General features: G+C 45.5%; 3 protein-coding genes across 4 annotated transcripts in view; 1 reads left to right on the forward strand and 2 right to left on the reverse strand.

Moving 5' to 3' along the window:
• The first annotated feature begins 1,692 nt into the window (after window positions 1–1,692).
• On the forward strand, window positions 1,693–9,279 carry melk (maternal embryonic leucine zipper kinase). Its single transcript, XM_079277975.1, has 18 exons — window positions 1,693–1,780; window positions 2,005–2,119; window positions 2,218–2,303; window positions 2,856–2,972; window positions 3,067–3,210; window positions 3,332–3,400; window positions 3,562–3,654; window positions 3,901–3,999; window positions 4,280–4,348; window positions 4,605–4,703; window positions 5,032–5,118; window positions 5,308–5,430; window positions 5,589–5,756; window positions 5,860–6,148; window positions 7,056–7,152; window positions 8,112–8,262; window positions 8,363–8,466; window positions 8,557–9,279. The coding sequence occupies exons 2-18, from the start codon at window positions 2,041–2,043 to the stop codon at window positions 8,732–8,734; spliced, it is 2,052 nt and encodes a 683-aa protein (XP_079134101.1). The 5' UTR covers window positions 1,693–1,780; window positions 2,005–2,040; the 3' UTR covers window positions 8,735–9,279.
• Window positions 9,280–13,408: 4,129 nt separating this feature from the next.
• The window catches only part of rpl9 (ribosomal protein L9), a 337,328-nt gene continuing 324,352 nt past the window's right edge, over window positions 13,409–26,384 (reverse strand). The window contains exon 8 of the mRNA XM_079278963.1: window positions 13,409–13,419. The gene's annotated coding sequence lies outside the window, so the exon portion shown is untranslated. The remainder of the gene's footprint in view (window positions 13,420–26,384) is intronic.
• pax5 (paired box 5) overlaps window positions 24,253–26,384 on the reverse strand; it is a gene marked incomplete at both ends in the record, with an annotated part of 49,766 nt that continues 47,634 nt past the window's right edge. For both annotated transcript variants that reach the window (XM_079279543.1, XM_079279544.1), the window contains 2 exons: window positions 24,253–24,335; window positions 26,223–26,309. In XM_079279543.1, coding sequence (XP_079135669.1) covers window positions 24,253–24,335; window positions 26,223–26,309 — 170 coding nt within the window. The remainder of the gene's footprint in view (window positions 24,336–26,222; window positions 26,310–26,384) is intronic.

Raw genomic sequence — 26,384 nt, forward strand, 5'->3', positions numbered from 1 at the left:
ATTTGGGAATAAACGAGCCCTTACTGATAGTTTTGTAAAAAAAATAAAAAAGGCCTGAAACGATTTTTTTTCTGTTGCTTTCTACAAGATTTAACCACATGATCTGACTATTTAAAATGTGTGTGTGTGTGTGTGTGTGTGTTAGCTGGCCAAAAAAAACAAGAGGAAAGGAAGACAAAATGCAAAAGGACACAGTCAATAGAGGTTTAGCTCAGCCATGAAATGAAATCTTTGTCGTCCTTACATCACCATACCAACCGATTTTCTACGTTTGTCTTTCCTTTTCCCCTTTTCTATTCTCATCTTCCTCTGCTCTCCCTTCTTTTTTCTATTTCTCCTCACACTCGTCTTCCCCCCCAGCTGTGGGTTGTTTGACGTCCCTCTCTCCCGTCCTGGCCAGCTGCCCCCAGAAACCAAATGAGGGGTTTCTGTCATCTCACTGACACCTGGTCGCCCCCTAACCACCGGTTGCTTCCCGTACGACCAACTCCTTCCCTAACAACCATGAGAAACACAGGATGACCACCGATCAATCACGAAAAATTCCTCCACAGCTGTCTGCCAGTGCTGGCTAAGTGTCGGGATGTAACATTTGCACCCGGTAAACATGTTTTCCGTATACTTCACAGTGTAATGCATGACTGAGATGACCTGACTGCCAGACGCCTTGCTACTAGCAAGATGTCCTTTCCAATACCTTTAATGTAGGACATTGGCCAAGAGAGAACTACTGTGGCGCTTACAGCCCAACAAGAAAACTGCAACAGTGAGAGTGGTTCTATATAGTCATTACAGCTGGCTGACAAAAAGACAGGGGATCTGTTCAAATACATGCAGCGGCCTCTGACCTTACCTCTCACCTTCTGCTAATTACAGGCTGGAGGAGCCGTGAAAGGGGGAGACACACACACCTTCTGACACCCTAAATACACCTCTCTGGTCAGCCGCTGCAGCCACATGCCTGCAGCACTGCAGGTCACCCATTGCAACATACAGAATGCCTTCCATCCCACTGGTTGTATATACCTGCCCATGAATGCATATGAGGTCATGACGTCAGGTAAATGTCACAGCTAACCAGCTCCATCTTGACCACCGAGAACATTAAAATGCTGCGTACACATGAAGTTCTGATAGTACTTAGATTCTACTGAAGTAAATAAAATAAATCAGTACAGGACTTATACTTCTAATTGAGTATTTTCATGCTGTGGTATTGCTAATTTTACTGAAGTAAACAATCTGAGTACTTCTTCCACCACTGTCTTGCCATCTCGGTCCTCGGTCATGCTCAAATGAGCCTGCCCAGCATTTTCACACGTCATAAAGCACGACAGGACGTTTCCTGCTTTATTGTATCATGCAGTGCACCTATGATGCATTTGCTGTTTGTCCCCTTTCCTTATTCTCCCTGTATGTATGAAACTAATGCAGTCTACCTTCATAAAAAAGTTGTTGAGAGAGGTGTTGATTAAATATCTATATACAAAATGAATATTGAGAGTCTACAATATAAATGTGTGTCCGTTTAATGCGGTACATTTCAACCTACAGCCTTTAAACGCACCATTAAGTTGAAACTCTTTTTTTCATGGCCACAGTACTGTTATTCGCCACAAGGGCGCGCGCCGCGCACAAACCGGAAGCAGGAAATGGAGTCAGTCGACGTGCGAAATTCAAACTTCTGAAACAAAACATCTCTGCCACAGTGCTTTTCCACATGACGTACGGTTGCTGACTGATTTTACATTTTTCCTCTCCCGTTTTCACACAAATTCAGGTAAATTCGTGTTGGACAGCGACATTCAGTCAGCTAGTAGTGACTTATGTTTTACTGACGTTCCTTCTATTGTTTTTGGTGATATTAACGAGTATTGTCAGCTAACGCTGCAATTCTTTTCAGCGTCTATTTAGCTTGCTGGGCGTTAGCTGCCTGTTAATGTTTATCTTGAACCGAACGAGAGTGCTAACACTGCTTCTGTAAACCCCTTTCTCTCACCGCAGAGAGGTTTATCGTGGTGCGGGGCTGAAGCGGGGACTATGCCTGTGGAAAAAACGGAGCACGGCGGGGCCGAAGAGCTCAACAGATACTATGAGGTTTATGAGACTATCGGCTCAGGTAATGACGGCGTTCATGTGGGGCAGCGCGTGAAGCGGCTCTGTCGGTGCCATGTCCCCTCTGATGTGTGTGTGTTATGAACGTTGTGTGTTGGTCAGGAGGCTTTGCCAAAGTCAAGCTGGGTCGACACATCTTGTCGGGAGAGAAGGTTGCCATTAAAATCATGAACAAGAAGGATCTAGGGGTGAGTCAAAGAATCCCTTTACACACTCAGGTTGTTGGTAAATCTGTTTGCATTAAACAGGAAACCTGAGGTAAAACAATAGCAACGCAAAGTTGCCACACCCCAAAGTGATGATTGCATGGTTTACAATGATATGACACAAAGAAAGGCAACAATTATACACATGGCAGATGCATGCAAAAAATATTTCAAAATTATTATCATTGCAATCAACTCTTAGAACATTATAATGCATTACATCATATACAATTATTCACAATAGTTAAAATATTAATCTAAATATCAATTTTACAGAAGTCATTATTTAGAAATCAGAATTCAGCAAAAATGGTGACAGAATATGTTCCTGTTAATCACAGTATGATTCCTCTGATCTGTCTTTATTTAGTTCTTTATTCTTCATGATATATCTGGATGCCCATGTTTGCTGATGTCCTTGTTTTCTGCATGCAATCATTAATTGTCATAAAAAAATTGAGCAATTTAAAAATCAAACATTAAAAAACCAAATTGTACATTAATAAAAACAACAAACTGTCTGTCACCCCCCAGGATGACCTGCCCCGTGTGAAGTTGGAGATCGAGGCCATGAAGAACCTGAGTCATCAGCACGTCTGTCGTCTCTACCAGGTCATAGAGACTTCCACCCAGATCTTCATGGTGCTGGAGGTGAGCATTCAACACACAGACACTGTGTGTGAGTGGGAATGTGACATCGTCCTGTTTGGTAACAGGACATCTGTCCCTTTCTTTAAAATCTCAGTACTGTCCAGGTGGGGAGTTGTTCGACTACATCATAGCAAAAGACCGTCTGTCAGAGGAGGAGACCAGGGTGTTCTTCAGACAGATTGTGTCTGCGATGGCCTACGTCCACAGCCAGGGATACGCACACAGAGACCTCAAACCGGTAAAGACCACCACTGACTGCGCGTGACTGAGAGGATGTGACACGACAACAAAATGTGTCTGCTTTTCTGTGACTGCATGCTGGTCTTAACGTCTGCTGCCATGCCCGTCTTGAACTGCAGGAAAACCTGCTGCTTGATGAAGACCACAACTTAAAGCTCATAGACTTTGGATTGTGTGCCAAACCGAAGGTAAATCACCAACTTTCCCCGTCTCGTTGTGTTTGTGGCAAAAGTATCATACCCGTTATCTGTTCGATCAAGTGATGAGAAAGGGATAGAAAGCATAAACATGGTGGCAAATCTATTTGGTGGCTCCCACCACAATGTGTATGTGGTTATCTCTCTTCTAGGGAGGTTTGGGTTATGAGCTGATGACGTGTTGCGGGAGTCCTGCGTACGCTGCTCCTGAACTCATCCAGGGAAAAGCCTATATTGGTTCAGAGGTGAGACATGCATGCTACTGTTTCCAACATTTAGAGCCACTGCGGTTGCCCTTAAATGCAAAAAAAACCAACCTCGCATTTGTATTTCCACTAAAAAAGTCATGATTACCTGCCTGTTCCACTTCCAATTCTGCCCTTTTTTCATGGTGCACTGATCACATTCACTGGTGCATGACTCGGTGTAACTGAGCTGTGAAATCCTAACTGTAAAGCTGAAAATACTGCTGCGTGCTGTGTAACCTCCAGGCGGATGTGTGGAGCATGGGGGTGCTGCTGTTTGCCCTTCTCTGTGGATACCTACCCTTTGATGACGACAACTGCATGGTCCTCTACAGGAAGATTACAGTAAGAGCACTGACACGGTCCCAGCTGTTTAGTATTTCAGCTCATTTGAAATGCTGAACCCCCAACTATGTAAAGCAAAGTGTTTTTATTTTATTATTTGACGTGTGAAAAATATTGGATCCTGGTGTTCCTCTTAAATATCTTGTGTCCATTTCCTGCAGTGATTGTGTGCTCTAATGGTTCATGGGATATTAATCAAATCCCAAAAGCAGAGAACATTTACGTTTGCCTCTGTCTCTAGTGTATTCACGTTTCATTATGTGTTTTTGTGCCTCTTCAGAGAGGTAAATATGATAACCCCCAGTGGCTGTCTCCAGGTAGTGTCCTGCTCCTCAACCAGATGATGCAGGTACACAAACAATCGCACTCTCCCCCCCGTCGTTCCCTTTTTAGCTATTTCACAGAAACGTCTCACTGCACAACGGTGGAACTCATCAACACACATCGACGCATCAACTTGCTAGAATAGAGGAGAAGAAGCCATTTGTAATTTACATAATTGGAATATAATTTATACAACATGTGCAGTATTTTAAACATGCTGCAGCTTGTTGGATGTGTGGTCTCTTGCGTATTGAGTTGTAGTTTCCATGTGCGTCCTGTAGGTGGACCCCAAGCGGCGTCTGACAGTTCGACAGCTGCTGGACCATCCGTGGGCGATAACAGACTACAACAGCCCCGTGGAGTGGCGTAGCAGGCAGCCGGTACACACACACACACACACACACACACACACACACACGCACACCACACAGGAAACGCACTGCTTTACAAATACGGACACAAACATACAAACAGAACTGCACGACTGCAGACTTTAACACGTTTCTTTTGAATTCAAACTGTTTATTCGATCCATTTAGTTATTGTTCCAATTTCTTTTCAGTCACCACACCATTTCCCTGAAACAATTCCATAATCCTTAAAATGTATAATTATTTGAGTATTGCTGTTTTCGTGCTTACAAATAAGAAATGTGGGGGACAAAAACTGTCTTTGATTTTGCGTGAACGTACCTGGTCTCCTCTGTAGCTCGGCCACATCGACGAGGACTGTATCACCGAGATGGCTGTCAACATGAAGCGATCGAGGGGGAGCACCACGGCGCTGGTCGAGGAGGTGTGTTTGTGCTCACATTTCAATGTTTGTCACTTCATCATCTGTTGATTTTCTTGTGTCGTGAATGGTGAGAGAGAGAAAGAACTACGCTTGTCAATCATGTTTGCACCCCTCGTATTCTGTGCAAACATGATATTTTACATTCTCTCTCTGTGAGATACGCAGTCTAACACAAATGAACTCCCACAGTGGCAGTACGACCAGACTACAGCCACCTACCTGCTGCTGCTGTCAAAGAAGCAGAGGGGCAAACCTGTCCGCCTGCGCCCCGAGCCGACCGTGTGTGAGGACTCCTGCTCTCCACTGCACCGGGTCAGACTCGGTGCCACGACTCCCAAAATGCTTTGTTCTTTCTCTGGGCTACTGACTGTCTTTACGTCTCTACCCTGTACACCTGAAGTACTTCCTGTTTCCCAGTACCAAGTGTTTTTTGTGTGATATTTTTGTCTTATTTTCTCTCTCGTTTCCAGGCGAGGGGGGCCCTTCACTTCAGCGAGGACGAGGACGATCTGAAGATTGCGGGTTCTCTGGACTTTGGCTCGGACTACATCGACGACTGCCCGTGGATTCAAGTCAAGAAATACACACCCAAGGGAGTCCGAGGTCAGCCCGATGGAGCAGTGAACCACAAAGACGCGGTATGCGGAAGTTGGAGCACACTTGTGCCGACTCTTTACCATCAAGAGGAAGAAGGAAAAAAAATCTCCTCACCACGTTTCTCTCTTCTCCGTGTTCCCAAAGAGACCAGCGGAGAAAAGGTACGCTTACAGCCCGACCCCAGAGAGGGGCCGGACCGCAGCACAGCACCGCCAGGACAGGAGGAACCGAGACCAAGAGCGAGCCTGCGAGAACAAGGAGAACAAGGAGAACATCACCGTGCAGGAGAAAGACGTCGAGATATTTGCGTTGCCTCCTCCTCGCACTCCTGCTTCCAGTAAGAAGAGCGCACGGCCCAACAAGAACGTGTTGACCACGCCCAACCAAAATGCTCACGTCAATGGCACCAAAACCAACGCAGTCACACCTAAAGGTAAGGGGACCCGTGGCAGTAATGAGTGACAGACAACACAGAGCTTCAGTTCATCATGCGCTTTATTTGTATACTGTAATTGGTTTTTTTGTGTTCCAAACACAAGCCCTTGATGCACATTCTCCATTAGATTATTTGCATGAGCCAGCTGTCCCTCTCCGCGTCGCTCTCTTCCATTTATTCGTTCCCTCGCTCAGCCTTCACGCGGCTCTCGTAATCACAAGTGCCCTGTCCACATGCCACACATTTGCAAGTAAATTGTCTTCTGGTAATAAACTCATTTATTGGGCCGGTTTTTACTCCAAAGCCTCTCATATTTCCAACGATTTAGCTGTCATGACTGAAACCACTGGAAACGGACACATGCACACTTATCTCTGTCAACTCGAAGCTGAGGTTATTATCAGGGAGCTAATTCTGTTCACTGGTCTATAAATGAAGGACGCGAATATGAATGGAGGATCATTGAAGTCTTAATTATTTGTCAAAGTGAATTCTCTGCGCAGATGTCCGGCCTCATTAGTTTCCTCTATAAACGTGATGCCTGCAGCCGACCTGTTTGGTGTTAAACCTTTGGAATCTGGCTCGGCGCTGCTCTCCTCACAGCCTTCCGTTCTCTAAGCTGCAGAGTGGACATGCTGCCTCTGACAAACTTGTCCACACACACACAACCACTGTGGTCTGTGTGTGTCCCTAGGTGTGTGCTGTGACAGGTGTAGCTGTCTCTTTCCTCTGCTCACCGTCCCACGTGGGCTGTAGTGACATGTGTTCTCTTGCCACTAAAGTGTGTGTGTGTGTGTGTGCGTGTGTGTGTGTGTGTGTGTGTGTGTGTGTGTGTGTGTGTGTGTGTGTGTGTGTGTGTGTGTGTGTGTGTGTGTGTGTGTGTGTGTGTGTGTGTGTGTTGCAGCTGGAGGCAGCGCCTCTAAAGAGCACATTAAGAAGAGAGCAGCAGAGCTCAAGGAGCTGGCGGACGTTGAAATACTGGCCTTCAGTCCTGAGCGAAGGTGAGTGGAGGCTTGTGCGTGTGTGTGAGAGCAGCTGAGTGGGATGAATATGGACGATGATGGGGCAGGAGGGAGGATAAAGCGCATAAGTACAGCTTTGTTTGTACTCGCGCTTGGCACCGTGGCGAGCCTCTGCAGCTCCAAGCATGCACAGAGGCGTATATAATCTGTACGCTGTGCGCTGCATTATTGTCCGAAATGTCGGAGGGCTCTCAAACTAAATGAGCTGTGTAGAATCAAAAAGACAGGAAGTGTAACTCATAGAAATGCCCTTATATGGCCCATAGACTGTAGTTGTAACCGGCAAGAAATCATAAACCAACCTCCACAATTGAAATTATCTGCAAACTCATGCCTCATATTCATGGGCTACTTTAACGCCTTCATAAAAGCCCTGTAAAGAAACAAGTCAAGTATTAAATGCATTGTAAAGAAGCGAAGGTTGAATATCCTGTAAATAATCAGATTTGGCTGCGAATTACTTACCGTACTCAAATTTAGATTTTTGAGAACTTATTTCTGAAGCATCTAAAACAAATTGGCCTTCTTTGTATAATCCCATGACATGGAAATAGTGCTTTTATCAGTAAACTATTTGTGACAGTCACGTGATCGCGTGTTCCAAGTTACAAAAATTCAGAGGTGCCGCGATCACTTGGGCACCTCGCTCCGGCTTCACTATGGCGAGTATAAACTAAGCTTAAGAATGCTGGAGACTTCAAGGTGGCCGAAAGAGACTAAACCATGATTCACCGGTGACTGAATTCTAAAGGATGTTGCTCGTCCAACAGCCCCGCTCACTCAGTGAAAGTCGGTTTGAATGAGCTAATCAACTAAATTAGTCAAGAATTGGACTGAATCGTGCCCGCTTCTGTCCTGAAACACTGAAATGTAATCCCGCGATCTAGTGGAAGGGTTAGGTAAGCGACTAAACGTGAGACCCCGGTTTGCCAACCCAGGTCTCGGTCGTTGGACATGGCGGTGACAGAAGACAGCGGGGGGAAGAAGAAGAGGGGAGGAAACGTGTTCGGTTCCCTGGAGAGAGGCCTGGACAAGATGATCACCATGCTCACCCCCAGCAAGAGGCGAGACGGCCCGCGCAAGATCAAGGTACGGAGAGCAGGACCTGCTCCTGCACGCTAACCTGTCACCCGTTCTGCATCTGGAGTATTGCACGCATCACTTTCTTTGTCTCGTCTTTTCCCGCTAGGCGCAGTACAATGTTACTCTGACCAGTCAGACCAATCCAGACCAGATCCTCAACCAGATCCTCTCCATCCTGCCGGAGAAAAACGTTTATTTCACACAGAAGGGGTAAGAAGATAACGCATCACATCCCCTCTCCTGATCAGACGGCCCAGCGTTTGATGCCATCTTAATGTTCCTGCGCCGCCTTTCTTTTAGGTATACCCTGAAGTGTCGGACCTGGGGCGACTTCGGGAAGGTCACCATGGCGTTTGAGCTGGAGGTGTGCATGCTGCAGAGGCCGGAGGTCGTCGGGATCCGGCGCCAGAGACTGAAGGGAGACGCCTGGGTCTACAAGCACCTGGTGGAGGACATCCTCTCCTCGGCCAGTATCTAAATCATTGCACTTTCCTAACGACGTCACTTCCTGGTCCGAGTCCAATGGACATTTGCCTTTTTGTGTCCAAGAAGAAATGATGTCTGATCAGGGATGGATGCACAGATTCGGACACGGGAAGGCGTCTTAGCACATTAATTATTAGCCCTTCATTATTCAAAGTGAATATTTCAACCTGTCCTCAGGCCAGCCTGCAATCCCCAGAGTACATGTTACATGAAAGGTGCATTTCATGCCAGGATCCTGTACAGCGTATCTTGTTTTATGGAGAGCATTGTTCTTTTACTTCATAATGATTAAGCTGGAGAACGCTATGAACTGTATAGCTTCTGGCTGCTTATTAACATATTTATGTTTCGATGTTGTTCTCCCCTGTAGATGTAATTTACTGTCATTAATGTACATGTTTACAATTCTTCCATCGTGGTATTCGTTTTTTACATGGTTGTGTTGTACGAAGCTTCTGCTTATATTTCTCATTGGTGCTTGTCTAGTTTTTACTGTCTGTCACATTTCTGTTGACATAAAAGGAGCGAAATAAATGGTTTCCCGTAAGTGTAATAAGCTTGTGTTTATGGTTAATGGACGATCTAGATTAATTTATCTCCTTCACTGACATTGAATTTTAGTTTTTTTTCTTCGTTCACTCAGCAGTTTGATGGAGCAGTGGTGTGTTTTACACTCCTGTCATCATCCTGCTGTTTGTCTCCCGGTCTTCACTCCTCGTTGGCAGATTGATGGTGATAGTTTCGCTGAGTGACAGCTTCTGTCCGTTCGTATTTAGTGAAAGTAAGTGGTGAGTGTCACTTTAGATACTTTGGGTTCGAAAGCACATGTTGAATACACATGTTTTGACAATGGAATCTTAACTACAAACTTTTTTTTTTTGTCTCCGCATTTTTATGCAAAAGTAATGCGTTTACCTGAACATGTTGCCACAGAGACAGTGTGCTGAATTGTATCCTTGAGAAGTTAAGACTGGGTCATTCATAACCGCAGTGGAAGATGGTGATTTAGCCCCGAGGCCGAAAATGGTGGATGATCGTGGTAAGAAGTGGCTGCAGGAGCGTGATTGTTATGGCTGCCTGAACGGCTAAATAATGACGAGCATTGCCGGCAACATCTGAACAACCTCTGATTGGCGTTCATTGGTGGCAGGTTCTCCTTGGCATCTCAGCGGGGGTGGGGGGTTAACGATGGTGGAGGTGATAAGGGGGGTTTAACCTTAATGGAGTCTGAGGATGAGGGAGGGAGGGAGGGAGGGGGGGGGGGGACATTTTAGACTGAGGTGAAGGTTGAAGTTGGAGAGATAAAATATTTAAAACATCCACCTCAGCCCGTATCGTCCATATTGTTCCAGTGGCTGTGATGACTCCTGCTGGGCTGTGCACAACAGCTGGAATAAAAGCCAGCTGTCACCTTTCTCACACACACACACACACACACACACACACACACACACACACACACAGCTGCATCTCAATGAATTAGAATGTCATCGAAAAGTGTTTCAGTAATTCAATTCAAAAAGTGAAACTCAGATTATATAGATTCATGACACACAGGGTGATATATTTCCGGAGTTTATTTCTTTTAATTGATGATTATGGCTTACAGCTAATAAAAACCCAAAATTCAGTACTCAAACTCAGAAAATTTGAATATTACATAAGACCAATTAAAAAAAAGGATTTTTAATACAGAAATGTTGACCTACTGAAAACTATGTCCATGTACAGTATGCACTCAATACTTGGTCGAGGCTCCTTTTGCATGAATTACTGCATCAATGCGTCGTGGCATGGAGGCGATCAGCCTGTGGCCCTGCTGACGTGTTATGGAAGCCCAGGTTGCTTTGACAGCGGCCTTCAGCTCGTCTGCATTGTTGGGTCTGGCGTCTCATCTTAGGTATTGGTACTTTTGGCAGTGTGGGCAGGTGCCAAGTCCTGCTGGAAAATGAAACCAGCATCTCCATGAAGCTTGTCAGCAGAGGGAAGTATGAAGTGCTCTAAGATGTTCCTGGTAGACGGCTGCGCTGACTTTGGACTTGATAAAACACAGTGGACCAACACCAGCAGATGGCATGGCTCCCCAAATCATCACTGACTGTGGAAACTTCACACTGGACCTCAAGCAACTTGGATTGTGTGCCTCTCCACTCTGCCTCCAGACTCTGGGACCTTGATTTCCAAATGCAAAATGTACTTTCATCTGAAAAGAGGACTTTGGACCACTGAGCAACAGCCCAGGTAACTTAGCCCAGGTAAGACGCTTCTGACGTTGTCTCTGGTTCAGGAGTGGCTTGACACAAGGTTGTAGCCCATGTCCTGGATACGTCTGTATGTGGTGCCTCTTGAAGCACCGACTCCAGCCGCAGTCCACTCCTTGTGAATCTCCCCCAAATTCTTGAATGGGCTTTGCTTCACAATCATCACAAGGCTGCGGTTATCCCTGTTGCTTGTGCACCTTCTACCACACGTTTTCCTTCCACTCAACCTTCCATTAATATGCTTGGATACAGCCCCCCGTGAACAGCCAGCTTCTTTAGCAATGACCTTTTGTGCATGGCTTACCCTCCTTGTGAATGGTGCCAATGTCTTCCCCATGATTGTGTAGCCTATGAACCAGACTGAGACCATTTAAAGGCTCAGCAAACCTTTGCAGGTGTTTTGAGTTCATTTGCTGATAAGGTAGATGAGTCACTGTTTCCTCCTATAATAATAATAATAATAATAAAAAAATCCTGTAGGTCTGCGAATATAAATGAAGTGAAATTAACTGATTCTTGTCGTTGTGCCTCCATTCAAGCAGGGGGCACTGCAATCTCTATTCTCATGTTGTGAAGTTCAGTCCATGCTTGTTTGAAACAGCTTTGAAAACCAGACCAAGAGGGCATGTCTGAGGATTATTAATGAGTTGAAGCTGAGGAACTTTGCAGAGTGGGGAGCAGTGCGAGGCTGGAGCTGAAACCCAGTAGGTAGAATTCCTTCTTGAATGCTCCGACAGATTACATCAGATTTGTGTTCACTGGTTTTGTTTGTTCTTCTCAGGCTTGAGAGAGATGAGGCTCCTGCTGACAGCCGTTCTCATTCTCCTTTTCCTATGTGAGTTTATGTTTTTTTGAGCAGAGCTGTTACACTGATACGGTCCAATAATTTTGCTTGCAGTTTTTGTTTTGTGAGGCAGCTGCATGACACATCCTCCATTTCGTTTTGTTCCTCTGACTGCATATCTGTCCATTGCTTTATTTTTCAGGGCTTCGAAAGGCTCAGATGTCCGATGACAGCTTGCATGGAAATCCTTGTGAGGTAGGTTGAAGTAATTAGGGCCTACACGTGCTTTATATATAGAGGTTCACGACTTGGGGGTCGGGATATTTAAAGGAATAAGAGATTTGTTTTTTTTTTAACTTTATTTTTTTACCTCCAGGCCTAAAAGAACCTTTCATATTTAATATTCTGGAGAGCCCTGGTGGGTGAATGTGGTTGGATTTCAGCACGTTTTGTTGCATGTCATACCCTTACACCCCATGTTTTCTTTTTTACTAAAAATAAAGGCGACTAGCTGGTGAACATAGTGAAGCTAAAGAGCCAGATATATAGTTGGTGGAGACCAAAACGGAGCTGAAAGAGCCACGACTCCAAATATACTTTGATGTTGCTCCGTCATCGGCCCCTTTTCATCAGTTATCACGTCGTCAACTTTGCATTTTCTTCTTTTAGGCCGCTTCGGTGAGCGAGGCCGTGGCGTCGCTCCTCTTGTCCCCTCTGTCTCTGTACTCCTGGCTGGCGTCCGCGCTGCTCAGACTCGTCCTGTCCGTCCCGGCTCTTGTCCTCAGCTCCCTGCATCACTCCCTGCTGCTGCTCCTGGCCTGGCCTTGGTGTGTCGCCACTGTCTGTGTCCATCTGCTGCTAACGGGCCTCCGTGTCGCCCTGTACCTGATCCACCTGGCCCTGGTGGTGGGGGCGGTGGCCATTTTGACCCTCACGCAGCACAAGATGGCCGACGGTGACGCGGCAGACGAGAGAGTTTTGTACCTGGAGAGGCCTCACACCAAAACCAGGCTGGGGCTGTTCGGTCACACGGATGTGCAGCGAGACTAACTCTGCTGTAAAATGTTCTCGTTGTGTTTCTTCAAGTAAAAATCAGCTTGAACCTGCTTCCACCTTCATTTATTTAATGAACATGCAACTGCAGTTTCTTATTTCCCACAGATTTTGTGTTTAAATTGGCTTTGGGACACTTTGTAGCAAACAACTGACACAAAAAAAAGAAGCACTGATTAGCGTACGTCCTCGTGATCTAAATGAGGGTGAAAATATATCTGCTAGTTGCTACTTTAACAAACAAGTGTACAGTTGTGCACTTAGCCCTCTCATTTTCCCCGTCGTCTTTAAGCGCGGCCCCCCCCCCCAATTATCTGCGGATTGTTGTGCTGTTTTCTATCCGCAGATGTTGTCATTAGACATGTCCGTCAAATGGAGATGAGCGGATAAGGCAAGAGGGGGAGAGGAATGAGAAAATGTTTTCTGCATTCATTGCCCGTAGATGTGTTTGCAAGGCGTGCAAACCATATTTCTTTGAAAACACTAATAAAGCGAGTTAACAGGGAGCGAAACTACAAGTCGTACCGTCGTTGAGGCAAGGCGGCGAATGCTTGGCCAACCAGTAAATGGCGGAGGCCGCCACGCTTGTGGAACCCTCAGATCTCTGGGAAGCGTTCAAAACTGCATGAAAAAAACACAATTGTATCGAAACTATGAGCACTCCAGCCGAAAAGGTGGAAGTAGTGGGTGAACTTTCTGCGCTGTTGTGAGAGAGACAGACAGAAGGGAAATGAGGCTGGATCAGAGAGATTTATTACACGGCCGTGGCATTCTAATTAGCATAAAGACTGGACCGGCCCACTCAAGCAGAGAATTAAAAACCTTAATTGTGCTGTCAGCCTTCCTCTGTCTTTCTCACTGCCGACTCGCTCGTCTCTCCTCGCCCTCAACTCTCTGCTCATGAAGTCGCCTCCGTCCGTGCTGTTTAATTGTCGGTGATAAACGGGAAGAGGGATGTTTGTAATTGTCTCAGAGTTGGGGGGAGGGAGAGGCCGGTAATTCGTTGAGGAAGGAGGACGGGGAGATGGCGACGGCTGAAATTTCAAACTTGAGGCTTCAATTCATAGTCCACAAACCAATGGGCAACACCACTGTGACTGTGTCCCCTTCTTGTGTACAGTCTGTGGTTCAAAAACACTGCAGCAAACACCAATAGCAACAATCAATCAGGGATGCGGACATCAGTTATTTTATTGATTTAAAAAAAAAAACTAGAAAAAAAGATGCCAACATATATAGGACCAACAGAATAACCAGCAGCAGGAGGAGGGAAGGGGAGGGGAAGAACGAGGAGCGCGGCAGTGAAAGGTTTCTCAGGAGGAGGAGGAGGAGGAGGAGGAAGAGGAGGAGGAAGAGGAGGAGGAGGAGGAGGAGGAGGAGGAGGAGGAGGTGTTTTTCGAGCATCGGTCCTGTTTGTGCGTCTCTGCTGTCAAAGCCTTTCCTGCAGCAGCAGACGAGGTTAAGACTTAAGAGGCCAGCCCCTCATGCTGCCTCTCCCTCAGCACTGACAGCTCTTCCACACACACCTACACACACACACACACACACACACACAACAGTACACCAACATGCTTTGTCTTAAACTTTCCACTTTACCCCATCCTACCTCCCTTTTAACCTTTCTGCCCTTCCTCCCGCTCTCCCCTTTTGCTTCAGTTTCTCTCATTGTTTTTCAGTTTCTTTTTTCTTTTTCTCTCTCTCTCTCTCTAATTGGTCTCCGCTAGGTTAGCTAAGACAGGCCTATTCATCATAGCGCTACCCTCAGAGACAAACCCTCAGGGAGAGAGGGGGAGATAGACGGAGTCAGACGGGAGGGCGAGAGGGTCCGCCGCTTGTCAACCCACTCTTCTCCTCTTTTTCCCCCCCCTCTTTTCTCCCTCCCTCCCTCCTTCCTCTGCTCAGTTCATAGATGTCAGTTTTGCAGTGGGAAGAGTGGGTGAGGGAGGTAAGGAGAGGGGGGAGGGAATGTAGACACATTAGTTAGGCTATTAGTTCAACAAGCCTGCCAATGGTTCCGACACTCACACGCACAGACATGTACACACACACACACACACACACACACACACACACACACACACACACACACACACACACACACACACACACACACACACACATTTGACATTTGACATTTGTTACATGTAGTATCTGTTGTGAGGGATTGTGAGTGATGGGTGAGAGGGGGGGGGGGGGGAACTACGTGTCACCTTCATTTCTGGTGTGCGCGAAGGGCCTTAATGATGGACAGCACATAAGCACTCTGTACAAGCCTCGCTCATCTTTACCACTGTGTGTAATGCATCTGTGTGGCGTCAGTGTGTGAACATGGACGCTGCCGTAAAGGGCAATGGGAGGCATGTAACGGCTCATTCTGTGAGGTCCAAATGTCTTCTGTGATAAGGTCAAACCACTGTTTTTTTTGTTTTGTTGCGCCATTAGTGTGTCAGAGATTCTCCTCATTTGATGAGCAAACAGTCCGACCAAACGGTGGACTGGCTTGCTTCTCCCCGATGCAAAAAGAAGTGCTTGCTCAGCGATAAAACCCGAAAGGTGTTGATAGATATAGGCGACATGCATGCAATTACACGTGGAAGTGAGATTGGAACTTCCTCGTGACCCTTTAAAATGAAGCGATGTGGGCTCGCAATCCCTCATCAGTGTTTTAAATGTCATGGGGTGACATAGTTCAACCGAAGCCCACTCGGGGCCCCCATCTCATGTTTGCCCCTGGCCCCATAGAGAGTTATTCCAGCCCTGATTGCTGGAATAAACCGTTTTATTCACAGACTGTTTTATTCAGTCCACAAAACAATGGGAAACGTCACAGTGACTGTGTCCACTTCCTACGTACAGATTGCAGCCCAATATCCTAAAGAATCCCGTCTATAATGGACAATTCTGGGCCTCATTTATTCCCAATCCCATTACCAGTGCAAGAAGTCTCTCCTTGATGACATGAGGCAGATATTGGTGTGTGCAGATATTGTAGAGAAAAAAGTTGGAGGCATTAGTGCGAGGTGTTGCAGAATCATCCAATATTGACGTTCTTGTGTTTGTTAACACTTGTATAATCATCTGACTGCTTGTGGTCTGACTTCTTTTCAGCGAATGACGCTCAAACACTCCCTGCTCCATCCTTTCCCTCTGTATGTTCTGTCAGCTTCTCTCTTCCTTCTCCTCTTTCATTCAAAGGTTCTGCTCTCTCACTCCTAATATCTCTTCAGCATCTCACCCCCCCCCCTATCCTGTATGAGCCCCTCTTCACTAATCAGCTGAGGCCCAATTATACTCAGTTGGCCCCACACCTCCTCCCTACAGGGGCTCTGGAGGGCCAAAACACACTGATGCTGACTGACGTTAATTTGCATGACTTCTTGGCCTCCATAAGTACCACTGTTGTCTGTCTCCTGCTCTTGTATGAAAGCCAGAGAGGAGGAGGAGGAGGAGGAGGAGAGGTAGAACATGGCAATGCCTAGTCATGTTATGTAATAGGGGGAGAGTGAAGAGGGCAGAGGGTGTGGCACTGCTTTCTAACTAACAGAACACTGTCAAACTCTTGTTTTTCAAGCCGACATTGATCTGACGGATCACATGTCGGCTCTGCACCTGTCAGTCAAACAGCGTTTTGGTCCAATTTTGAGTAGTCTACTTGCATAGTTCTTTAAACTACGGCAGTGCAAAATGAAACTTTCCTTCCACACCTTAATCGTCTTATAGCTTTGTTACATGCATCGTAAGTGCAGAGGGAGACTGTTTGAATAAATTACACTTTTAGCTGATGTTGTAAGTGACAGATAAAAAAGAAACAAAACATCAAAACCGAAGCAACAAAGGTCGACTTTTAGTCCCCAGCATGAGTAAAGCTCCAAAAAATACTGGATCCTGCAATTCCCACAATGCAACTCAATAGCGTCTTGCTAAACACTCAACCTAAAATGTATGTCATTGTATTTTTGTGCTTTTTGTATTATATTGTGGTATTATATTGTGGTATTATATCGTGGTATTATATCGTGGTATTATATTGCGGTTGTACAAAATGTAGATGCTGGTCCACTCTTATCATGATTCCACCAATTTAGGAAAGAAAGCAAATCATATATAAAAAAAGATTGACTTCTTAACCTTGCAGTCTGTCTTCTAACCAGCAGGGGGCGACTCCTTCAGTGCAAAAAGAAGTGTGATTGTATAGAAGTCTATGAGAAAATGACTCTACTTCTCACTTGATTTATTACCTCAGTAAACATTGTAAACATGAGTTTATGTCTCAACCTCTAGTTTCAAGTCTTCTTCAATACAGCATGATGTTCATTTAGTGAATGATGGTCCATTTCGAGGTATGCTTTAGGGCGGGGCTACCTTCTGATTAGTTGCCATGGCATTGGAATGGGAGGACATGTATGTGTGGAAGGGCCCACTTGGGGCCCACAGCTCATGTTTGCCCTTGGCCCCATAGAGGGTTATTCCAACCCTGATTGCTGGAATAAAACAATCTTTACAAATATTTACCATATGATTAATTCTTACAGGGCTGCCTTTAGTTGTTGAGGAACCAAAATGAGCTTGCACACACACACACACACACACACACACACAAGCAAGCGCACTGTGCCGTTTTGCAGTCCTGGGCAGGCACCCAAACTGTGGACAGCCCGGCCTGTGTCTCAAGCTGGGTTTGTGCTGTTTTCTGTGTGTGTGGCGTATTGTCGCCATGTCGTGGCTTGTGTCCTATTATCACCCCTCTCCCCCTTCCTCCTCCTCCTCTTAGTCCCCTCTACACACACACACACACACACACACACGCACCTCTGCCCCCTCCTGGACTCGGCCAGCAGCCAAGACTGCAGCACTGGGACTCTCCGTTCACTCCAAGTGGTGGGGTGAGGAGAAGGAGGGGGTTTAGCTGTGCGCCCCCCCCCCCCCCCACCCCCACCCCCCCCACACACACACACAATCCTCGCCTCCAGATAGATGCCCCGAGATGTGTCCCCAGGATGAAAGCTGCACAGCTGTCACACTGAGACAAGTCTCCGTGTGTCCAGGCTGACGCTGGACGTGGAGGAATGTGGCAATAGGTGTGCGTGTGTTCTGTCTCTATGCAAGAAAAACACGGGCACATTCGTAGCCAAGTACTGACACGGAAACTGTAACTTCCAAAAAATTATTTTTTATTCTGAAGGACCAATAAAATTATGGCAAATATTTACAAATAATTACTTCTTAGCTTCACATTACAGGTACATAAATGGAATAATTCACCAACAACAGTCACTCAGGTGGACGGATGGACATGTACACAGTATGAAGAGATGCATCAAGCAAACTGCAATTTAATATTTCACAGTAAACTCAAACCCAAGGAATAAAATAATGATAACATCGACATGGAATATGAAAAATAAGCATAATATCAAATTTAACATTTATTTCCAGTTTTCTGAACAAAATTGGTCACAATTCAGGAACAAAAAAAAAAAACGACCCCCCCCCCCCAAAAAAAAAATTTAAATAAAAGGAGAGAAATCAAGTGATATGATATCTTTGGCAAATTCGCACTGCAGTAAAATACATTCAAATATTAAGACAACACGCAACACACGAAGAGAAAAAACACCAAGTTTTGTTTGCAACTACTAGAAAATCGAATAAAAAACATACACATTTTCTTAAAGAAGCATTTCTTTCAACTTTTTTTTTTTTTTTATATCCTCCCGTCCAGAATATTTGAAGGCATTTCTTTATTTTCATTTTGTGTTTGTATCTGTAAGTCTTTTCTGCTATTTTATATGTGGGGTTTTTTTTGTACAAGAATCTATTATTTAAAACAGGCATCGCAGGCTTTGGTGAATGTTACAGATATGTTTTCTTTTTGTCGCGTTTGATTTCGAAGAAGCTGAATCGTTGAACCCTAATTTCATCTTCGCATTCGGATGTATTTCTTTCTTCTTTTTTTTTGTTAACGAAAACGTCACAGATATAAATATCTCTTTAACACCCCAGATAGGAAGCCATGGACACAAAAAAAACTCCAGATTGTTACACGAAAGGCCACAGTAAGGTGAAAAATCATGTTATCTATTTTTCTTTTTCTTTTCTTTTTTACTTTGATTGAAACATCTGCTGAAAAAGCACAGTTGATTTTTTTGTAGGCTGAGTCCTGTGTATGTCTCCTCTTCCACAGTTGAATAATATTAAGATGTACAGAACATTGTAACACTTCAGTGTGAGATCTGTCCAGAGCCTAGTTATATCAGCAAGCATGAAACAGATTGTGCCACTAATTGCTGTCAAGATGTGATGCTGAAATCCCCTCAGGTTTCACAGAGGCAGGAGCCATCTTCATGGATTTCATATTGAGATACAGTCGGGCGGTGCACACTCGCTGAGAAATCATAATAAAGAAAAAGAAAAACTAATTTGCATTTATTTCAGTTTTCTATTTGATTTGGAGCTGGGATAAAAAAAAAAAAAACTCAGGATGCGATTTGAATTTTCATGGACAGTAAACTAGAAATGAAACGTCTTTGTTTGATCAGAAGCCGCTGTTTCTTTGTGTTTTTTAAACGCTCTACAGAATTACGAGATGCCATCTCGCAGAATATTCTTGGCCAAATAAAGAATACCGGCAGCAATGTTGCCATTGAAATGACCTCGCTTTGGCACCCTGCTTCATTCCTGCGCAGGATGTCTGACAGGACAGTGTGAGCATCTCGTCTGAATAGTCAGAGAGGAAAGTAAGAGAGGGAGATGGAGGGGGGGGGGGGGGGGGTGAGAGGGAAAGAGGGATGACTTCTTTTTCTTTAAGGTCACAGGCCTGAAATCCACAGAATACTTTTAATATTCCTAATCCTGGTGCTGTGGCAGTGCTACAGGAGGGGAGGGGGAGGAGAGGGGAGGGGGGACGAGTGCGTGAGATATGATGAGATTAGGGCCGAGGGAGGGAGGGGAGGAGGGGGAGAAGAAAGACGGGATGAGCTTCTGATGGCACAGCAGGTTTGGCCTCCCCTGGGGAACACATGGGCCACGAGAGGAGGGGCGATCCCCACTCTCTGCAAAGGACAAAGGGAGGGAGAGAGTTTGTGTCTGTACTTATATTTATGTGTGTGTCTGTGTGTGTGTGGCCTCTGCCCGCCCGTGCTTCCTACAGTACCACCCACAACGACAATCCCCCCCCCCCCCCCCACCACCTCTCATTGCTGCAGTCAATGTCACGGCTGCCAATCGAAGACGACGGCGGCCCAATGAGAGCCCAGCTCTCTCTCCCCATGTGAGCCAATTAGGTCAAAGCAATGGCAAGGCAAGCTGTTTCACTACGAGATGCATAGTTGAACAAATAATCCTGTTAACTTGTGGCTGGGCTTCTTGGCTACGCCGGAGAAGGAATCTGGGCCCCGTTTGGTGTCGCAGCTTCTGGCGAGCGGACACGGGAGGCGCGGCTGGAGTCACCTCTTCAAGGAGAACGACTCCCAATCGATATGTCGTCATGTTTACAGTAATGTGTGTGTGTGTTCGTGTGAAAAAGGGTGTATTCATTTATAAGACGCTCTGGTTGAATAATAACATAATAAAGCGATATTAATGAACAGACTTGTAACATGTCTGTCACTTACTTGGCTTTTGTATTTTTGTGCCTTTTTTTCACTCCTTGTCGAGCCAGTGGGTCCTGTTTAGCCCTGATCCGAGGCCGTACATCACGTATCACGGCCCTGCATGGATATTTATCCAAATTTGTATATTTCAGTTTGAAATTTCAGTCACTCCGGAATGAATGTTTGTACCAAATATCAATCCATGAAATAGCTCTTCTATTGAGAGCTAAAAAAAAAAGATGGGAGCATTTCTATTGCCTCTCAACGGCTTTCAACATGGCGACGGCTGAGCTGGTGGCCCGCAGCTAACCAGTGCTAAAAGCGCAAACCACAGAAAACAGTGTTGACAGAGCTAACAGTGTTAACCACCATATGAAAGCAGTGATTACAACACACGCAGAGAGCGACTTCATTCTCTGTTCAGGTAGACACTCCTCCACTATATTTTTACATAGCAAATTGTTTTTGGCCGCTATAGTAATGCTCTGAATCCCTTACATTGCATCTTTAAAGTCATCTAACGACAGGAATCCCTTCTTTGCATCGTTGACTCAGTGCTGCCACTGGTGGCTGGAAGCTAAATTGACGCAATAATAGCTGTCATCTCATTTATACATCTTCAGGCTACCATCGCTCGTGCCGCTCAGCGAGGAAAGAGTCCCGGGCCATCTTTTGATTTTACATTTGCTTCCCTTGACTTTCCTAAAAATAGGCCTTTCTTGGAATCTATTTCGATTTTTGTTACTTTCCAGCCGCATGATGTCGTTTGCAGATTGTTCATTTTTGCATCGGATGAGTTCAACATTACCCTTGTGAGTCTGTGACTGAAATGTGTGTGCTGAGTGAGTATAGGGTGCCGGATCAGGGCCAGGTCCTGTTATCAGAGCTCACTGGTTGCTACTATCTCGTGGAAGGCTTCATATAATCGACAACCCTGCATGGGCAGCGTTTTTGTTTGTGTGAGGAGTTACCCGGAGGGACGCAGAATCTTGTTTAAGTGATGCGTGGTCAGTCTGGGGGGGTTGGCAGGGGTGGGGTGACATATAAAACTAAAGGCACTGTCCTTGTTTTCAGCTGGTGTGGTTCAGGTTCAATAATGCCTCAGAAGGATCAAGAGAGAAAGACAGAAATAAGGAAGGGCTCCTGCTGCGGTGCACGCCGGCAGCACAGCGGGCGAGCCGACATAAGAATCTGCTTTAGAGACGTGTGCAGCACGACTTTGAAGGTCTACAAATGTAAAAGGATCCACTCTATCGCTATTTCAAAAAACCCAGGAACAACAAAGATTTCGAAAACTAACAGCTTCGCTCAGTGTTCATAGGTGTACGTTTATATATAGCTTTATTTTCATGTCTCCCGCTGCAGATTTAGTGCCTTCAATTTGTTCGCTAGTAAAACTACACAGTAGCAATGAAGCGCTACGGTCAGCCACGCATACCAAAAAACAACAACAAAAGATATGTAAACATTTGCAGACGATGGCTAAAACAACACCACACATTTCTTCGTCTTTTTTTTATCATAAAGAAAGCTTCATCACTAAAATCTAAAATGTGAATAACTGAAATCGCGATAGATATTGTGGCTTCTCTTCTCGTTCACTGATTACTGTACACGTCTTGTATGGACAGAAGTGAGACAGGAAGCTGCGTACAGGTTCAGGGGAGTTTCTGCCCTCTCACGAGATCAACAACGTGAGCCCTCCAAAAAAAAAAGAAAAAGAAGCACATTTTAGAGGGGAAACACTGATTTCAGATCAGCGCCGAAGGGCAAATCTGTCCTGGCCTGTCTGTACGTGATGGGTAAGGCCTCGACCCTGGTGTCATACATTGTCACAGCGCAGAACTGATGGAGGAGACAAACAAAAATAAAACGAAAATGAATGCTCTTCTAGAAACAATTTCGGGATGCCAAACAAGCTGAAGGACACTCACTCAAAAGGGGGAGAAGAAGAAGAAGAAGTCATGGTTCTAAAGGGAAGTAAAAAAAAAAGCAAAATGGCGCCTTTTAAATGATGATTGAGTCTCTTTGTGCTTTTGTAGTTAGTCAGCCGATCCACTAGGGGGGCCATCTTTGGGGAGTTTAGAGAGAGAGAAATAGAAAGAGCAGCACAGAGCGAGAGAGAGGGAAATAGAAAGAGAGCAGCAGAGAGAGAGAGAGAGAGAGCCGCAGCTTCCTGGCCATCAATATTCAGGAAGTAGATAAAAATGGCGTTTTTTTTCAATTTCAATGGCACCTGCCTCAACTGTTACCAGGCGACAAACTATAAACATGAAACTCAGATCATATTTATAAACAAGGACTTCTTGAACGTTTTTTAAGATTTCATATTTCACTGCATTGTCATCATCATCATCATCACTATTCTAGCACAACAGCGTGACACATATTATAAATCATTAACAGGCATTCACTCCTATCACAGAGTGCAGCGCAGAAAAGCTTCTTAATATATTACTCTGTGTCTCCTCCCATTATAAATAGCTCTTGATCCGGACTGCGTCTTGGCTGGGGAGGTGGGATTGCACCTTCCTGTACGACGACTCTCCCCGGTGGGTTTTTATTTTGGTCTGATGTGAATGTGTTCACTGTCCATCTGACAGTGGAGGGCTCAGATTTTAGGCTGTGCTTTTGCTGAAAGGCCTGTCCGTCAGTCAGGGGCACTCACGGCCACTTTGAATGCGTGAAAGCGTGGACGTTAGACGTTCTGTGATACACACTGGCATCTGCCTGCAACCACCTGAAGCTCACCCCGGTACAGCGATTCATCCAATCGTAGCTCGGCGACCGTAACTAAGCACGGCCGGCCCGTCAAGCTTTGGATTTCTTCACATGTCGAGGCGGTGTGCACGGGGGCTCTAGTAAGAGAGATACGACTTATCTTCGAGCCTTTTTTCAAATCCCAAAACAGAAGAGCAAAAGTGGTCATGACAGATGAAACTGAAGGCGGGGTTGGCTTTTGCGCCCATTTTTTAGACCACAAATAGCAGGTTGTCTACTTCTGTCTGAAAGGATCCATTGTTTCAAAAACCCCTACAGTGTTGATGGTATCATTGTATATAGCAGAAAGTTTGACAGGCAGAGCGACAGTCGCTCGTGGGGGCGGGGCTTAGCGAACGGTCAATTGTGAAATTGACTCCTCCCAATTGAAAATGGCAGTATCCCGTTAATTGAGCGTTGTGATCCCAGGGGAAACGTGTAGCATCTACAGAAGAGAGACTAGAATGGTAATGATATGGGTGATTTTGGTCTTTCAAAGTTATGGGAATTGGATTGTCTTTACTTCACCGTAGCATGGCATAGAAAATTGATTGATTGATGTCGGGGGCATAAAAAGACACTGTTTGAAAAAGCAATTTTGCTCGAATATTTTTTTCAACCTGAAAACGCAACATTTAACCACCCAAGATCACAACACAGTTTTAGTCACCACTTAGTCCACTTACTTCTTGGATTTGTAGATTATTGGTAAAAGACAGGACAGGGATAGCAAAGCCTTGATTTATCATAGGAGGGTCCAAATTCACTTGCTTCTGACCATTTTTTTTATCCGATATCAATTATTGACACTGTCAAGCCTGTGTCCTCACAGTAATGTCACACCCATACAGCTTGTCTTCAGCCCAGCAGTGCGTTTGTCGGCTTAAGTGTCAGTCAAAGAAAATTCAAACTTCACTGACGTCAAAAATTTGAAATCTTCATCCTCATTGTCGTCCGTGCGTAGGCAGGTTTGTACTGTGCAGTGCTGGTGCTATCCCCCCCCCCCCCCCCTTGTCCCCCTCTCCGCCCCGTCATCCTCGTCGTCTCTTCGTAGAAGGGGTCAGTGGCGGTCGTAGGCGGAGGCTGTTGCAGTGGCAGCAGGGCCCGCCCCCCGTGATGTTGCACTGTAGTAGTACGGTGACCCTGGGGAGAAACAGGGATGCAGATCTTTCAGTCAATTTCTCTTGAAAAAAGACGAAAACTTTTTTTTTTATGAGTCCAGTTTATGAAAACTTGGGCCTTGTTTTTGTAGTTTTGGCCTCAACAGGTGTGAGGTGGCATTGCAACAACAAAGACAACAGTTGAACCAGGTTCTTTATAACTCTGTTCATACAATCTTGGCCACTTGGGGGCAGAGTAACAAGCTGTAAACACACGTTGACATATTTTGACCGTACAAAGTTCCCCATGCCTACAAATCCGGTAGATACAGAGCATTCATTTGTGGTCGTGTCTCTGGCCACCCGATGAATGTAAAGGCCCAGTCGCACCAACACCAACATCAAAGAACTAACAGCAACGAACGTTGATGTTGTGTCGCCTCACGTAGGCTGTGAACACACCGTAAAGACGATAGCCAACAGCCAATTAGCACGTACGTTCTGCGCCTGTGTGAGAGGAACTGACGGTACGTGTTCGTCATTCAGAAAGGGAAACCGGGAGATCATGGGGTTGCACATATACAAGCCCTTGTTATGATACGTTGATTACCATTTTCACACCACTTTCACTCACCACTTTATTCAAAATGGCCATGGCATTGTGAAAATATTCGAAAATGATCGACTCATGTGTCTTTTCCTGTTGGACTTCTGCAATTGACTTGGCGAGTTCAATCTTTATTGTTACCGACCAGGCGGTAATAACCTTTTCAGACCCTGACAGGTCACTACCACGGCGCTGTCCGGTCTGGGAGTTGTCTGTGTTTTTATCATACAACTTTAACCCTTTCACAGTTGAGTTTTCACTTCATGAAAGTCAATTGTAACATTTTGGTGGCCAAAAAATGATTTCTTCTTCAGCAGTCATGCAGTTGCTCCACCCTCTCGTGTCACTTCTGGCTGTGAAAAGCCAAGGTGACGTCGACCAAAACGCCGAACTCTGTGTCACCGATTGGAATGATGGTTAAAATGACAAAAAATACGGCTCTTGTAATACATCTGAATTATCCTTCAACTACTTTGGGTTACTGGAATGTAAACTGTGGAATGACCAGCTTCAATTTTGTGTCAAGATTATATTTTACTTTCAATGTGAGTAGTTAAAGGCAGCGAGGAGATGACATGAGCTGATGAAGCTAATGAAAAAAAAAACCAATGAAATGAACTTTCTGACACTTGTCTCGGCGTCTCCCACCTCTCTTTCTTTCTCTCTCACACACACACACACATGCACACGCACACGCGCACACGCACACATACACACTCACACACACACACATGCACACACACTAAGTGACAGTCTAAGCTGACACACTGAGTACAGCTCTACTACTGCTGATCTCTTGAGTCTATTCTCTCCTCAGGGAGGAGGTCAATTCAATACTGTAACCCCAAAGACACACAGAAACCCACACTCACTCACCTTTAAACACAGAAAATCACAAGCCTCCACACACACACACACACACACACCACACACCTGTCTCTGTCACTTCCATCAATCAGCCGGGCTGTGTGTTGACAGGTTATGTCTGTCCACAGTCCAGGTAATCTCGGGAGGCTCTTTGGGGAAGTGAGGCATTAAGCCGGCCTGACAAACTATTTAGTCTCAGTCAAGACTTCAGATGCCCTCTCTCCCCTTCTACCTCTTTCTTTCATTTGATCTACTCTCATCCTTCCCTCTACATCGCTGCCATCAATCTTAAACCTCTCAGTGTCTCCTGATGTGCATCTTGTCCTCATGTGATCAGACCAAAGTTTCCCTTCGCCCTTCCCCCCCCCCCCCCCCCCTTATTTCTATGCTTTCGCTGCACCTCTGCACATGCACCCAAGTTGTCGCACTCTTTCTCTGCTTTCTTGGTCCACCTACCTTGCATCTGTCCTGCCTGGCTGGTGAAGAGGCTGGAGGAGCAGCCGATTTCCGTCCCCAGGAGAGACCCATAATCCTGCTGGAACACTGGGGACAGACGGGTGGAAGGAAGTGGGTTGAGACAAGAGGGAAAGGGTGTAGGGGGGGACACACTACAGGTCA

This window comes from Melanostigma gelatinosum (genome assembly GCF_949748355.1).
Source record: "Melanostigma gelatinosum genome assembly, chromosome: 11".
Taxonomy (NCBI): Eukaryota; Metazoa; Chordata; class Actinopteri; order Perciformes; family Zoarcidae; genus Melanostigma; species Melanostigma gelatinosum.